Consider the following 13,011-nt stretch of genomic DNA (forward strand, 5'->3'; position numbering starts at 1 on the left):
AAAAAAATAATATTCCTGCAAAAGCAATACAGCCTTGAGGAAGGACTGCAGAATCTGCAGAACAAATGGTAGGAGCCAGTGGAGATGCAAAGGAGGCTTCTTAAGGCACGTGCTCTTCTTCCCCTTCCTGGAGCCAATTACTGCCCCACTTCCCCCCACCACTTTACAATGCTTATGTCAGGGGCGTAACTATAATAGGGCAAGGGGAGACAGTTGTCTGCGGGCCCACTGCCTTGGGGGGGGGCCCAGAGGCAAGTCACATGATTGACTTTCCCAGCCACGCACCCACCTGGGCTTCCTTCAGTTGTATTCATCTTCCAAAATTGATGTGAGTGTTAAGAACTGGAGCTACCAGAACAGCATGTTCTCTAGTACTATTAAATGATTTGCATTATCCACAATTTACGCCCCTGGCTTAAGTGATGCTTCAGTCATGATTAAGAGTGACTAGGTTCCATGTTCAAGAGATCTTTTAATCAGGGTTTGAAGTTAGTTAGGAACCATGAATAATGGTAGGGTAATGTAATGGCACAGCGTGGAAATGTTGTGGGGACTAACAAGCAGAAGATTGCCGGTTCGAATCCCCGCTGGTATGTTTCCCAGTCTATGGGAAATGCCTATATCGGGCAGCAGCGATATAGGAAGTAGTAGTGTGCATGGTTCGGTCCGGGCACACCGTTACACACCTCCGGACCGGTTCAGCAGTTCGGATGGGCGGGGGCATGTTACTTTAAGCGGGGTGGTGGTAATACTTAAACCCCCCCCCCCCGCCGCTCTTCCCACTCCGGCGCTGGTCCGTTTAAACATCTTCTTGGGGCGGCAGAGTTCCTCCCTGCCGCCCCTGCCCCCGTCGTCGTTCCTTAAGGTTTAAAAGAGTGTCAAAGACGAGCGCGTGCGCTGCGCAGGGCACATGCGCGCCGCTAGCTCTCGTCTCTTTTAAACCTTAAGGAACAACGACGGGGGCAGGGGCAGCAGGGAGGAACTCTGCCGCCCCAAGAAGATGTTTAAATGGACCAGCACCGGAGGGGGAAGAGCGGCGGGGGGGGGAGTACTACCACCCCCTCCCGCTTAAAGTAACAGTCCCCCCCGTGCCGGACCAGGGGGACTCCGGACCTTGCACACCCCTAATAGGAAGATGCTGAAAGGCATCATCTCATACTGCGCGGGAGATGGCAATGGTAAACTCCAACTGTATTCTACCAAAGAAAACCACAGGGCTCTGGGTGCCACGAGTCAAAATCGACTAGATGGCACACTTTACCTTTACCTAATGTATAACTTGTCCAAGGAAAGAGGGAAATTGCTCTGAAAGAACACACAGTCACACAGCTTACTTCTGATCTATGGTTAAGAAGGGCCATTTGTTACTCCCACACCAGCTCCAAGAGTTCTTCAGTGTAAAGTTATTATTTACCCTGTTATGATCTAAGCAGATAGCTACAAATTTCCCACTGTAAGTAAATTGAACAAGAAGAAATATCTCTCATTCTACTGGAGATCCCTGGTATTCGGCTACAGATATGCTTAAAACACCCAGTGGTGACAGATTAATTCTGAATCTTTTCCTTTTGCTCCTATTGACTTTGATTTTCAGCACAGAAAGCACAACTCAGATTATTGCTTAACTTCACAAATCCCAGTGGAATCATCCTTAATGAAACAGAATTAAATACTCCCATTTGAGAAAGCTCAAAGGAAGGCAGAAGAATTCAAGAGATCACCCTTTTTGACATGTTCAGCTGAAGCACTTTTTACAGCCACCCCAAAGCTCCCCTACTTTGAGAAATACATTGAGAATTAAGGGTTTCTGTTGACAACATACACTTACTGCAGTACACTGAGGCGCGTCACATGAGCAAAGTGAAGTGCCTCGAGGTGGTTTGTGCGGAGAGGAGGGAGAGCAGGGATCCATCCCTGGGTGGCCGGATTGGCCACCCACATGATTACTGGAAATTACCACTATGCATGTTTTTACTGTACTGTTGAAGGGTTTCCAGGATTTTCTGGTAGCTAGAAACTGATTCTAGTGGTATTCCCATAACTGTAACTGTGCTTAAGATAGTAATTTCATTTTAAACCTAGGGCCAAATGCTCCAAATCAAGTCCCACTGGTTCTCTTAGAGGATGTGTCCAATGTTTATGGTGATACTGACATTGATCGTGGCAAACACGTACATAAAAAGCGGAAACTTGCTGAAGGAAGAGAGAAAACGATGGTAATGTATGTCTTCGCACAACCCTAATTTTGCTTGTCATAGGGTTTGGAATGTTGGAATGTTACTTGTTTACAGTTATTGCTTCTAGACCACACACACACACACACACACACACACACACACACACACACACACCCTTAGCCATATATATATAGATAGATATAGATAGCTGAGGATGTAAGTGGCAAGCCCCGCACATACATTGCTTTACCAATTGGAGGTAACAGAGCAGAAGCACTGTGGGAAGTGAGGATTCCATATGCAGATAGGAAGGAGGAGCCTGTGAGAACAGATGTGGACAAGCTGCTTGGAGTGGTGAGGCCTACCACTTGTCCTCTTGACCCTTGTCCAACATGACTTGTTCGATCCAGCAGGGAGGTTGTTGTAAACAGCCTGGTGGAAATCATAAATGCTTCTCTGAGGGAGGGCAGGATGCCTCCTTGTCTTAAGGAGGCAATCATTAGACCTCTTCTAAAGAAGCCTGCATTAGATCCCTCAGAGTTGAGCAATTATAGGCCTGTTTCCAACCTCCCATGGCTGGGCAAGGTAATTGAGAGGGTGGTGGCCTCTCAGCTCCGGTAGTCTTGGAGGAAACTGATTATCTCAACTCATTTCAAACTGGTTTTCGGGCGGGCTATGGGGTGGAGACTGCTTTGGTCAGCCTGATGGATGATCTCCAACTGAGAATTGACAGAGGAAGTGTGACACTGTTGGTCCTTTTGGATCTCTTGGTGGCTTTCGATACTATTGACCATAGTATCCTTCTGGAATGTCTGAGGGGGTTGCGGGTGGGAGGCACTGTTCCGCTCCCATCTCTCGGATAGATTCCAGATGGTGTCGATTGGAGATTGTTGCTCTTCTAAATCTGAGCTTAAGTATAGTGTCCCTTAAAGCTCCATACTTTCTCCAATGCTTTTTAACATCTACATGAAACCGCTGGGAGAGATCATCAGGGGATTTGGAGCTGGGTGTTACCAGTATGCTGATGACACCCAGATCAACTACGTCAAATTCTTCAGGAGCTGGCATATCCTCCCTAAATGCCTGCCTGGAAGCAGTAATGGGCTGGATGAGGGAGAATAAACTGAAGCTGAATCCAGATAAGACAGAGGTACTTATTGTGCGGGGTCAGAACTCTAGAGACGATTTTGATCTGCCTGTGCTAGATGGGGTCACACTTCCCCAAAAGGAACAGGTTTGAAGTCTGGGAGTACTTCTGGAGCCACACCTCTCCCTGGTTTTTCAGGTTGAGCCGGTGGCCAGGGGTGCTTTCTATCAGCTCCAGCTGATACGCCAGCTGCGCCTGTTTCTCGAGATCAATGACCTCAAAACTGTGGTACATCTGTTGGTGACCTCCAGGCTTGACTTTTGTAATGTGCTCTATGTGGGGCTGCCTTTGTACGTAGTCTGGAAACTTCAGTTGGTTCAGAACGCGGCAGCCAGGTTGCTCTGGGTCATCTCGGAGAGACCATGTTACTCCTTTACTGATGGAGTTGCACTGGCTGCCAATAGGTTTCCAGTCAAAATTCAAAGTGCTAGTTATAACTTACAAAGCTCTAAACGGCTTAGGCCCTGGGTATCTAAGAAAGCGTCTTCTTCATTATGAGCCCCACTGCCCATTGAGGTCATCTGAGGAGGTCCGTCTCCAGTTACTGCCAACCCGCTTGGTGGCTACACAGAGACGGGCCTTCTCGGTCGCTGCCCCAAGATTGTGGAATACAATCCTCCCCATCTCTGGCAATTTTCAAAAAAACACCTGTAAACCCATCTTTTCACCCAAGCTTTCTCAGCTTCCTAAATTTTGGGGTTTTTAATATCTGGTCTATTTTAAAATTCAAAACCCGATGTCAGGGTTTTTAATCACTGTAAATGTTTAATTGTTGTTTTAAAATGTTTTTAAATTGTTAATTGTTATGATGTTTTTTAATTTGTTTTAGCTCTTTACTGTTTTAGTCGTTTGTTTTAATTGTAAACCACCCTGAGCCATTTTGGAAGAGCGGTATACAAATCAAAATAATAATAATAATAATACAGTCTAGCACATTTTCTGACCAGTAAGAGTTGCATTCCAACTAACCTTAACCATCACAGGCTTTTAGATAGATAGATAGATAAAAGGATAGTGGGCAGGGTCTGCGAAGAGAGGGGTTGTGAGGGAGGAAGGAGCCCCTTCAGGAGAAGGAGGCTGCCACTGTGTGAATTAGATGAGAAAACAAGATAAACAAGATCTGTTAACTCAGGGAGAAAGAGAGAGAGAAAAAGGGAGGGGAAGAGAAAAAGAAGGAAGGAGAGGGACGAGCCCGGGCCTGTGAGCAGCCTGAGGGGAACGAGCAGCCATAGCAGCAGCAGCGAGGAAGGGCCCAGTCAACTGCTGCTGCTGTTGTCTGAGGCTGCCGAGGCCATTGGTGCAGGCAAGCAGGCAAGGGACAGGCCTGGGTCTGTCAGCGCTCTGAGGGGAATGAGCGGCTATGGTGGTGGCAGTGAGGAAGGGTCCAGTCAACTGCTGCTGTTGCTCCTGTGGCAAGGAGTAGGAGCGGGGCTTGGGTGAGGGTGGGGAGGTCTCTGGGGTTAGAGGGCTGTGGCTTGGCCAATCGGCGCCAGCAACACCACATCCACGATCAAGAGTGTTGAGGAACAATGGGATGGATCGACCAAGAGGGCTGGAGAGTGTCAACATTTCGCTATTATTCTGAAACTGAAATTGCAATAATTGAATAATAGTGAATAACTGTATTGATCCTTTGTAGTTGCTTTTAAGTTAGATTATCAGTTCCATTCCATGGTGATGACTGGAGATAAACAAGATGGACATTCCTGGCTTGGCAGTAGTGCATGCTAGGGATGTGCACAAAACCACCTAGCCCTGTTTCGTTCGAGTTCAAACCGAACTCATTCCGCACCGGGCCAGTTTGGTTTTGGCCCTCTTCAAACCCGCTCCCCCAGTTTGGTTCAGTACGGGGTGGGTGGGGGATGACAAGCCTTTAAAAAAATTAAAAAAAATTTCTGGGGGGCTTCTCCAATTGGGGGTGTCCACGGAGGTTCCCCCTTTGGCTTTCCTTCCCTTAAAATTCACCCGGTTTGGGTGACTTCGGCCCTTTCTGGGCCTATTCCCTGGCGTGGTAGCCATTTTGGAGGCTACCGCACCTGCACAGTGGGACTGCGTGGCTGGTGGAGGGAGGGGTGACCTCTGCGGACCTCCCACCACTGGAGAAGCTCCCTAAAGGGGGGTAAGGTGTTTTTTTTAATTTAAGGCTCGTCAAACCCCCGAATGTGATGGGGTGTGTGTGTTCCGGTTTGTGGTTGAGCCAAACCTTGGGGGGGGGGGGGTTGGCTCTACCCTGAACCTTTGAACTGAACCGGTTCAACATTGAGCCTGTTTGCACACCCCAGTACATGCTGTAGCGAATTACCAACCTTTGCAAGCCCACGTGAGGAGAAGAAAAATGCTAAATCATCCCCTCTAAGCTTTCTTGCAAAGCCTTCTCCCAAAACATTCCTTTATTTCCAGTAGTTCAAGGCTGTCACCACCACCCAATTATCAACAGAGCTTGACCGCCCCCCCCCCTTGGGTGGAATCCCAGGGAAACTCTCTTTTCTCTCTTACTTGAAAAGTACAAAACCCTTCTACGTGCAAGCTTACATGTGGTGAGAAAACTGGTAGAATTGCTGGATGTATGAGGTGTGTTGCACCAGAGAAACTCCCTTCCCGCCTTACCTTTCCTGATTTAAAAATCCGCTCAAAGAGGCTTGTAAAATACAAAGAAAAAGAAGAAGAAAAGCTTTATTCAAAATACTGCAGACAACTTCCATCTGATGCTCTCTCAGCTTTTAGTTACAGGTACACAAAAGCAATACTTAGTGGTTACAAGAATACTTCAAAAAGCACCCCAGATGATATTGAGGTGGCACACTTTAAATATCGTGGTCACCCAGTTGCAAAGAACATGGATGTAAGAATATACAAAAGCACCTTTAAAAGTTTCCAGAGTCTTCTGTAGTGCCCTAGCTGGATGGGTGCAGGCTTAGCTTAGTTACGTTACAGGTAAACAACAATTAGAACGGTTTCAGGGATATGCAAAACACACGAAAGATATATAAATTTCTAATGCAAAATCTGACAAATGGAACTGTTCCCTATGCTGATTCCCCTTTCCCTTGAAAACTCACCCACCATCTGATGAGAATCAAGCCTCCTGCAATCCTGTCTCTCAAGGATCTGCAGTTCCTTCCGGAGCCATCCTCTATGGCATACGTCCTACTCTCATCCCCAGCCTGCTTCCTTCCAACAAGGAGACCTTCTCTTCCTCCTCATGGCTTTCTAGGTCCCACCCTCCTCTGTGCTGGTTGGCTGATTCTGGAGTTCACTAGCCTGTCTGTTGGGACCAGGTTTCACTTTTGGTTTATTCTTTAGGGGAGAGGAGGGGCTGGTCAGTGACTGTTCACTACATATGCAAAAAGGATCTCAGAATTGCAACTGATCATTATTCTGCGGCAGTCAGACCTTATTTGGAGTGCTGTGTTCAGTTTTGGGTGCCATGTTTTAAGAAGTACATAGACAAATTGGAACAGCTTCAGAGGAGATCAGTGAAGGTGGCCAGGGCGCTGAAAAACAAGTCCTATGAAGAAAGTTAAAGGAATTGGAAATGAGAAGACTGCATCTGATAACAGTTAACTGAAAGACTGTCACATAGAAAAAGGCAAAGACTTGTTCTGTGCTACCCCTAGAGCAGGCTTCCCCAAACTGCGGCCCTCCAGATGTTGCTGAACTACAACTCCCAGCATCCCTAGCCACAATTTATTGTGGCTGGGTATGCTGGGAGTTGTAGTTCAGCAACATCTAGAGGGCTGCAGTTTGGGGAAGCCTGCCCTAGAGCAAGACTAGAGCTAATGGACCTAAGTTACAAGAGGGCAGATTTTAGTTGAATATTAGTTTTAAACATCTTAATGATACAGACATTAAGTATAAATGATAAATAAATGATTATAGCAGTTCATAGAGGATACCACTATCAGGATGGGCTCTTTCTTTCTTACTGGAAGTCTTTGAGCAGAAGCTGATCAACTATCTGTTGGGGATACTCTAGGTCTAGTTTCCATGCATTGAACATGATTGGACCAGGTGGCCTACGAGGTCTCCTATGTGACTGAGCAGCTAGCCTTGATTCAACAACCAATAAGTACTTCCTGATCTAGTACAAACTCTTTGTCCTTTCCTTCAAAGCCCTCTATCCTTACTCTACTTTTTAGATCTCAAATCCTAGTATGCTCCTGCCCATTGCCTTCACTCCTCCAGCTCTGCAGCCCTCTCTGGGCTGAATGTCTCCTGCTCCCTCAAAGGGCTCTTCCTCTTATTAAGAGGTTGCTGCCTCTTATGCCTGGATTGTCTCTCAGAATACCTGTGTGATGCCTCCTCTTACTTACTTCAACCCCTTCTCAAAACCCACCTTTTCATTCAAGTTATTGGCACAACATTTCAGTTGCTGCTCCTTACTATAACTAAACTCAAGTATGTGTAACTGAAATATTCATGTATTCCCCTGTTTGTCCTGCCTTCCATTTCCCACCACCTCCCTCTATTGTTTCGCTTGTGTGGTCCCACCGTGTGACATCTAGATTGTAAGCACCTTGGGGCAGGGACCTGTCCTCTTGCTTTTTATACAACATCATATACAAGGGTGGCTTTCTCTATATAAATAAATAATTTTATTTGATTTATTTCCAGTGCTTAAGATAAGCTCTTTGAGAGGCTGATAGATAGAATTTAAGAGCATATGTGTTGTTTGTTTGACATACCACTAACCCTTGTTTCAGTGTTGTCCCAACCTGGGGCTAAAAGTCAAGGGCAAGTGTGGGTGCACGATACATGAGACTATGGCTGAAAGCCAGAGCAGCAATCTGAGGATACAGCAGGAGCTGCATCCTTTGCAGAGAGAAGCTGCATCCTTTCAACTAGAGCTTCTCGAGCAGCAGAGCACCTGTGCAGGAGTAGTAGTAGTAGTAGTAGTAATTTTTACAGATCTCCTCTGCCTCCAGAAGTGCTCTTTGCCTTCCAGAAATATGTCACTGAGGGGGTTGCACAGCACTCTGGGAAACATTTTCAGAGGACAAGGAGCACTTCTGGAGGCATCAGCAAAAATCACTCCCCACTCCCCCTGCATGTGTGTTCTGCTGTGATAACAGCAGCCTCTCTCAGCAAGCATGCAGCTCCTGCTGTGTCCTCGGATTGCTGTTCTGGATGTTGGCCAGTGTCTTTTCCTTATATGGCATGAAAGTGAAGGCTCTTAACTTACAATTTTCATGTATTTAGTGCATAAGTGAAAATTGTAAGTGCCTTGAGCAGAAGGGATATTTTATCCTAGAACATTTAAATAAGATTAGTGACTTGGCCACTTAGAAAATAGTGGAAAACTGTAATAGTCCATGCAAGTTGGTACAGCAGCCTTGCCAATAAGTCCAAAAGAGTTATTGTCCCACAAATATTTTTACTAGCCTGCCTGCATTGAAAAATAAATATAATATTATAATAATAATAATATCCACCAACTTATTTCAGAGTTTTCTTGCCTGGTTACCTGGGGGCAGTTCTTACCTGCCATCAGCAATGGGTGAGGAATCATTTAAAAGCATGTGCTGTGCAACAATTTTTACAGTTTTTTATTTTCCTGAACTAGCATGTTTCAGATAATCAACTGTTCAGATCTGGATCATGATCCGTTGCAGCCATAAGAATGGGTTCTGTGCCTGCGTGGGACCATTCGGGCAGAATTGACTAGCTCCTTGAAGCGCTTAGCCCTTGCCCCCTTCACATGGTGCATTTGCTTAGTTTAGGCAGGCTAGCATTTTCTCCTCAGTTCCTTTCTGACCGCCATTGTGTCAGCACCTCAGACTGCTAGCTTCTTGGAACGACTTTTTATGTGAATTTGAGAGAAAGAAAACGGACAGTTAAAATTACTTAAACTCGGACCAGACCTCACAATTCTTACTCTTTACAATTCTTACTTGTCTAAAGAACAACGGACTTCTCGGTTAACGAACCTGGACTGTTTTATCAATCTCTACTTGGAACTTTGAGTATTGCTTTTATTTGTTTCGTTTATCATGGAAAAGGAGGGGGGGGGAAACCCAGCCTTTCACGCGTTGTGTCCGCTGTAACTCTAAACTCCCCTCAGCAGACGACCATGAGCTCTGTTTATTATGTCACGGTGAAGGGCACAACACTTCTTGTTGTAAAATTTCCCTCACCTTTCCCCATCAAACTGGAAGACTCATCAACAATCTTCGATATCGATGGTCCCCATCACTACACAAGTGACCCCTCCACCAGACTTACCTAGACCCACCTCTGCTATAGTCTCAACACTGACACAAGTCACACCTCTTCCCATTCCGACCAGACTGGGTGTTTCGATGTTGACACTCCTCTGAGAACAGAGGAGGATTCCTTGATACCTAGGCATCCTATTACTTTGACATGAATGGCAACACAAACAATTGATGTGCCAGTGCCACGTCAAAAGTCACAACCTACCCAGATGATGGTTACTACCACCTCATCTACAACTCAGATAGCCCATAAAAATAAGAACTCTGTCACTTCGGGACCCTGTACTCTTATCTTGACAGATTATTATGAATCTGATTCAACTTCTAGTGAAATGAGCACCCTGATGACCTCCCTATGAAAGTGGTACCAGGCGATAATGTGTCTCCTAATGAGGAAATGAGCTCTTGTCATAAACAAATTTCTGAAATGGCTTCTGCACTAGATTTGCAGTTCAAAGAGCAATGTCAAGATGTGGACGACCCTGTCTACAAGGTCTTTAGTTCGGCCGCGCCGACTCAGCCAGTACACCTACCAATTCTGCCAGTGATATCCACAGCTGCAAAGTCTGCATGGGCAACTCTTCAGACCTTCACTCCGACCCCTAAATAATTGGAAAATGTATATAGAATCCAGGAGGAGAATAATGACTTTCTGTTGAAACACCCTTCCCCCAACTCTGTTGTGGTGGATTGTGCTTTGTCATCCAAGACCGGCAGGCGTCATACCACACTTGAAGACAAAGAGGGTCGAAAATTGGACATTTTGGGTTGAAAGATCTACTCAACTTCATGCCTGGCAGTGAAAATTGCAAACTACACTGCCTGTTTTGCTAAATATACCCACTCCCTTTGGGATGAGCTGTTTCAGGAGCAAAATGATCTTTCCCCAGAGGAGTTCTTAGCAAAATTCAGTGAAGTCTATTCTAAGGTTATCCTCCGGACCAGACAGCAACTCAGCAATGCCAAGCACATAGCAGAAACTGAGTCCTGCACACTGGTACTGCTGTCACGTTACGCAGGCATGCTTGGCTGTGTTCCACTGCACTTCAGCCAGATATGAAGGATCATGTGGAAAATCTACCCTTTGATGGGAATGGTCTCTTCTGTGAGACTACGGATACCATGATGGAATCCACCAAAAAGTCAAAGTTTACAGTGAAGACCTTTTCAACCTCTTTGCAACCATACACCTCCAAATGCCGCCAATTTGGCAGGAGACAATATATGTACAGGCAGATAAAAGAGACTTTTGGAAACAATACTAACGTTTAAATAGAAAGCCCTCTAACCAGAGAACAAGAAACATTCAGAACTCACACCCGAAAACCACTGATACGGGCAAGCAGCATCTTTGATTATCAGGACAGTCCATCGAACACCATAGTCCAAGAGTCTCTACCATCGACTCTGCTACTACTTCCATAATAGCCGCCTCCAACATCAGGCTGGTGAGTCATTCCTTAGCATGGCGCTGGGTCCTAAACATAATTCAGACAGGCTATGAGATAGAATTCATGTCCCAGCCATCCTTCAGAGGAATCAAATATACTCCTGCTTCCCCCCTTCTGATGGAAGAAGTTCAGTCTCTCTTGGACAAAGGGGCGATAGTGCCTGTGTGGTGGATAGATCCATGGCGGGGTTTTTACTCCTGCTACTTCCAGGTCCTGAAACAGGACAGAGGCCTACAACCAATAATGGATCTCCAACAATTAAATAGTCAAATGCAAATTTCACATGATAATGTTACAGAGCATCCTTCCTCTCCTCCACAGGGAGGAGTGGTTGGATCTCTGGGACGTGTATTTTCATATCAGGATCCATCAAAATCACAAATAGTACTTCCACTTCATGGTGGGTCACCAGGTTTTCCAATACAACGTCCTTCTGTTTGGTCTAGCGATGGCACCCAATGTATTCACCAAATGCATGGCCATGGTCTTGGCACATCTCCAGTTGCAAGGGGTAGTTCTTTTTCCATTTCTCGACGACTGGCTTCTGATGGGAAGCAAAGAACATCAACGCATGTCATAACAATGTTACATCTTCTGAAAGATGTAGACATCCAGGTCAACTGCGCAAACTCCAAACTCCAACCGGTAAATTGCACTGCCTATATTGGGGCCATACTTGTTGTGGACACACAGCGTGCATATCTTCCCATGGAGCACTTCTTATGGATCAGAGACCTGATCTTGCCCTTCTTGGAGCACCCCAACTGAAAAGCTCACAAAATACAAAGACTGCTGGGCCTCATGCAGTTCCACTATTCACTTCACCAGACTGTGTCTGTGATGACTGTAGCTTTGGTTTCTGTCAGTTTTCAGACCCACCATGGACAGTGCCCAAATGTTGCTGACGATTCCAGACCCAATTCTAAGGTCACTCCATTGGTGGATGAAGGAGAGCAACCTTCAAAGGTGTGGAAAACACTCTGGCGGATCAGCTCAGCAGGTTGCAACTCCTTCTACATCAACACAAGCGGAGATCAATTCTCCAGGTTTGGGGCACTCCAGAGATTGATGTGTTCGCAATAGCATCAAACAAAGAGTGCCCCCAGTATTGCTCGAGGGCCAGCATCAGCCGCAGTTCCAGAGGGGATGCCTTCCAATTTCATTGGGGTCAGAAGTTTCTGTACATCTTTCCTTGTTACTCTCTGCTGAACAGAGTCTTGGCCAAAATCTTACAAGAAGGTGCAAAGTATATATTGATTGCTCTGTGGTGGTCCCGACAGCCATGGTTTCAACAGGCACTCAAACTGTCTAGGGGTCACCACAGGCGCCTGCCTCAATGTCAAGAGGACAGCATGCTTCATCACCCTGACCTCAGGACTCTCAATCTAACTGACTGGAGGATAGGCTCTTAAAGGATATCCTTCTTAACGACTGCAGTGTTTCCACATGGGTCAATTATAACAGCAAGTGGAAAAGATTTTGACTGTATGCACAGAGGCATGTATTCCAACCATACCCCACCACTTCTCGCCAGGTGCTTCTATACCTTATGGCCTTGAAACAACAAAAGTTGGCCAATGTCTCTATCGAGGTTAATCTGGCCACTATCTCCGCTCAGCATCCTGGATGGGAAGGGAAGACAGTCTTCTTGCATCCAGACTCAAAAAGCTTCTTAAGAGGTCTCAGCAATCTCTACCCACTGAACAGAAAGCCCACTGAACAGCAGAGCCTATCCCTTGTCTTGTCTGCTCTAATGGATCCTTTGAGCCCATGACAACAACTCTTCCTAAGCTTGTGGCACTAAAGACGGCCTTTCTCCTGGCCATAACGTCAGCTCGGAGGGTCAGTGAGCTAAATGCTCTCCGCATTGACGTCCTCTACACCAGATTTCACGACAAAGTGGTACTTTGTCTGGACCCTGAGTTTAGACCTAAAATAGTTACTGACTTCCATATCAACAGTGACATTGTTTTACCTACCTTCTTTCGTAATCCAGTGACAGCCCTAGAGCATTCCTTGCA

At 46.0% G+C, this 13,011-nt stretch overlaps 1 protein-coding gene across 3 annotated transcripts in view; it reads left to right on the plus strand.

The window, feature by feature from the left end:
• Positions 1-13,011, plus strand: part of INTS10 (integrator complex subunit 10) — a 72,208-nt gene that overhangs the window by 34,899 nt on the left and 24,298 nt on the right. For all 3 annotated transcript variants that reach the window (XM_053258758.1, XM_053258759.1, XM_053258760.1), the window contains exon 9: positions 2,083-2,216. In XM_053258758.1, coding sequence (XP_053114733.1) covers positions 2,083-2,216 — 134 coding nt within the window. The remainder of the gene's footprint in view (positions 1-2,082; positions 2,217-13,011) is intronic.

The sequence above is a fragment of the Hemicordylus capensis genome, chromosome 6 (genome assembly GCF_027244095.1).
Source record: "Hemicordylus capensis ecotype Gifberg chromosome 6, rHemCap1.1.pri, whole genome shotgun sequence".
In the NCBI taxonomy this organism is placed as follows: domain Eukaryota; kingdom Metazoa; phylum Chordata; class Lepidosauria; order Squamata; family Cordylidae; genus Hemicordylus; species Hemicordylus capensis.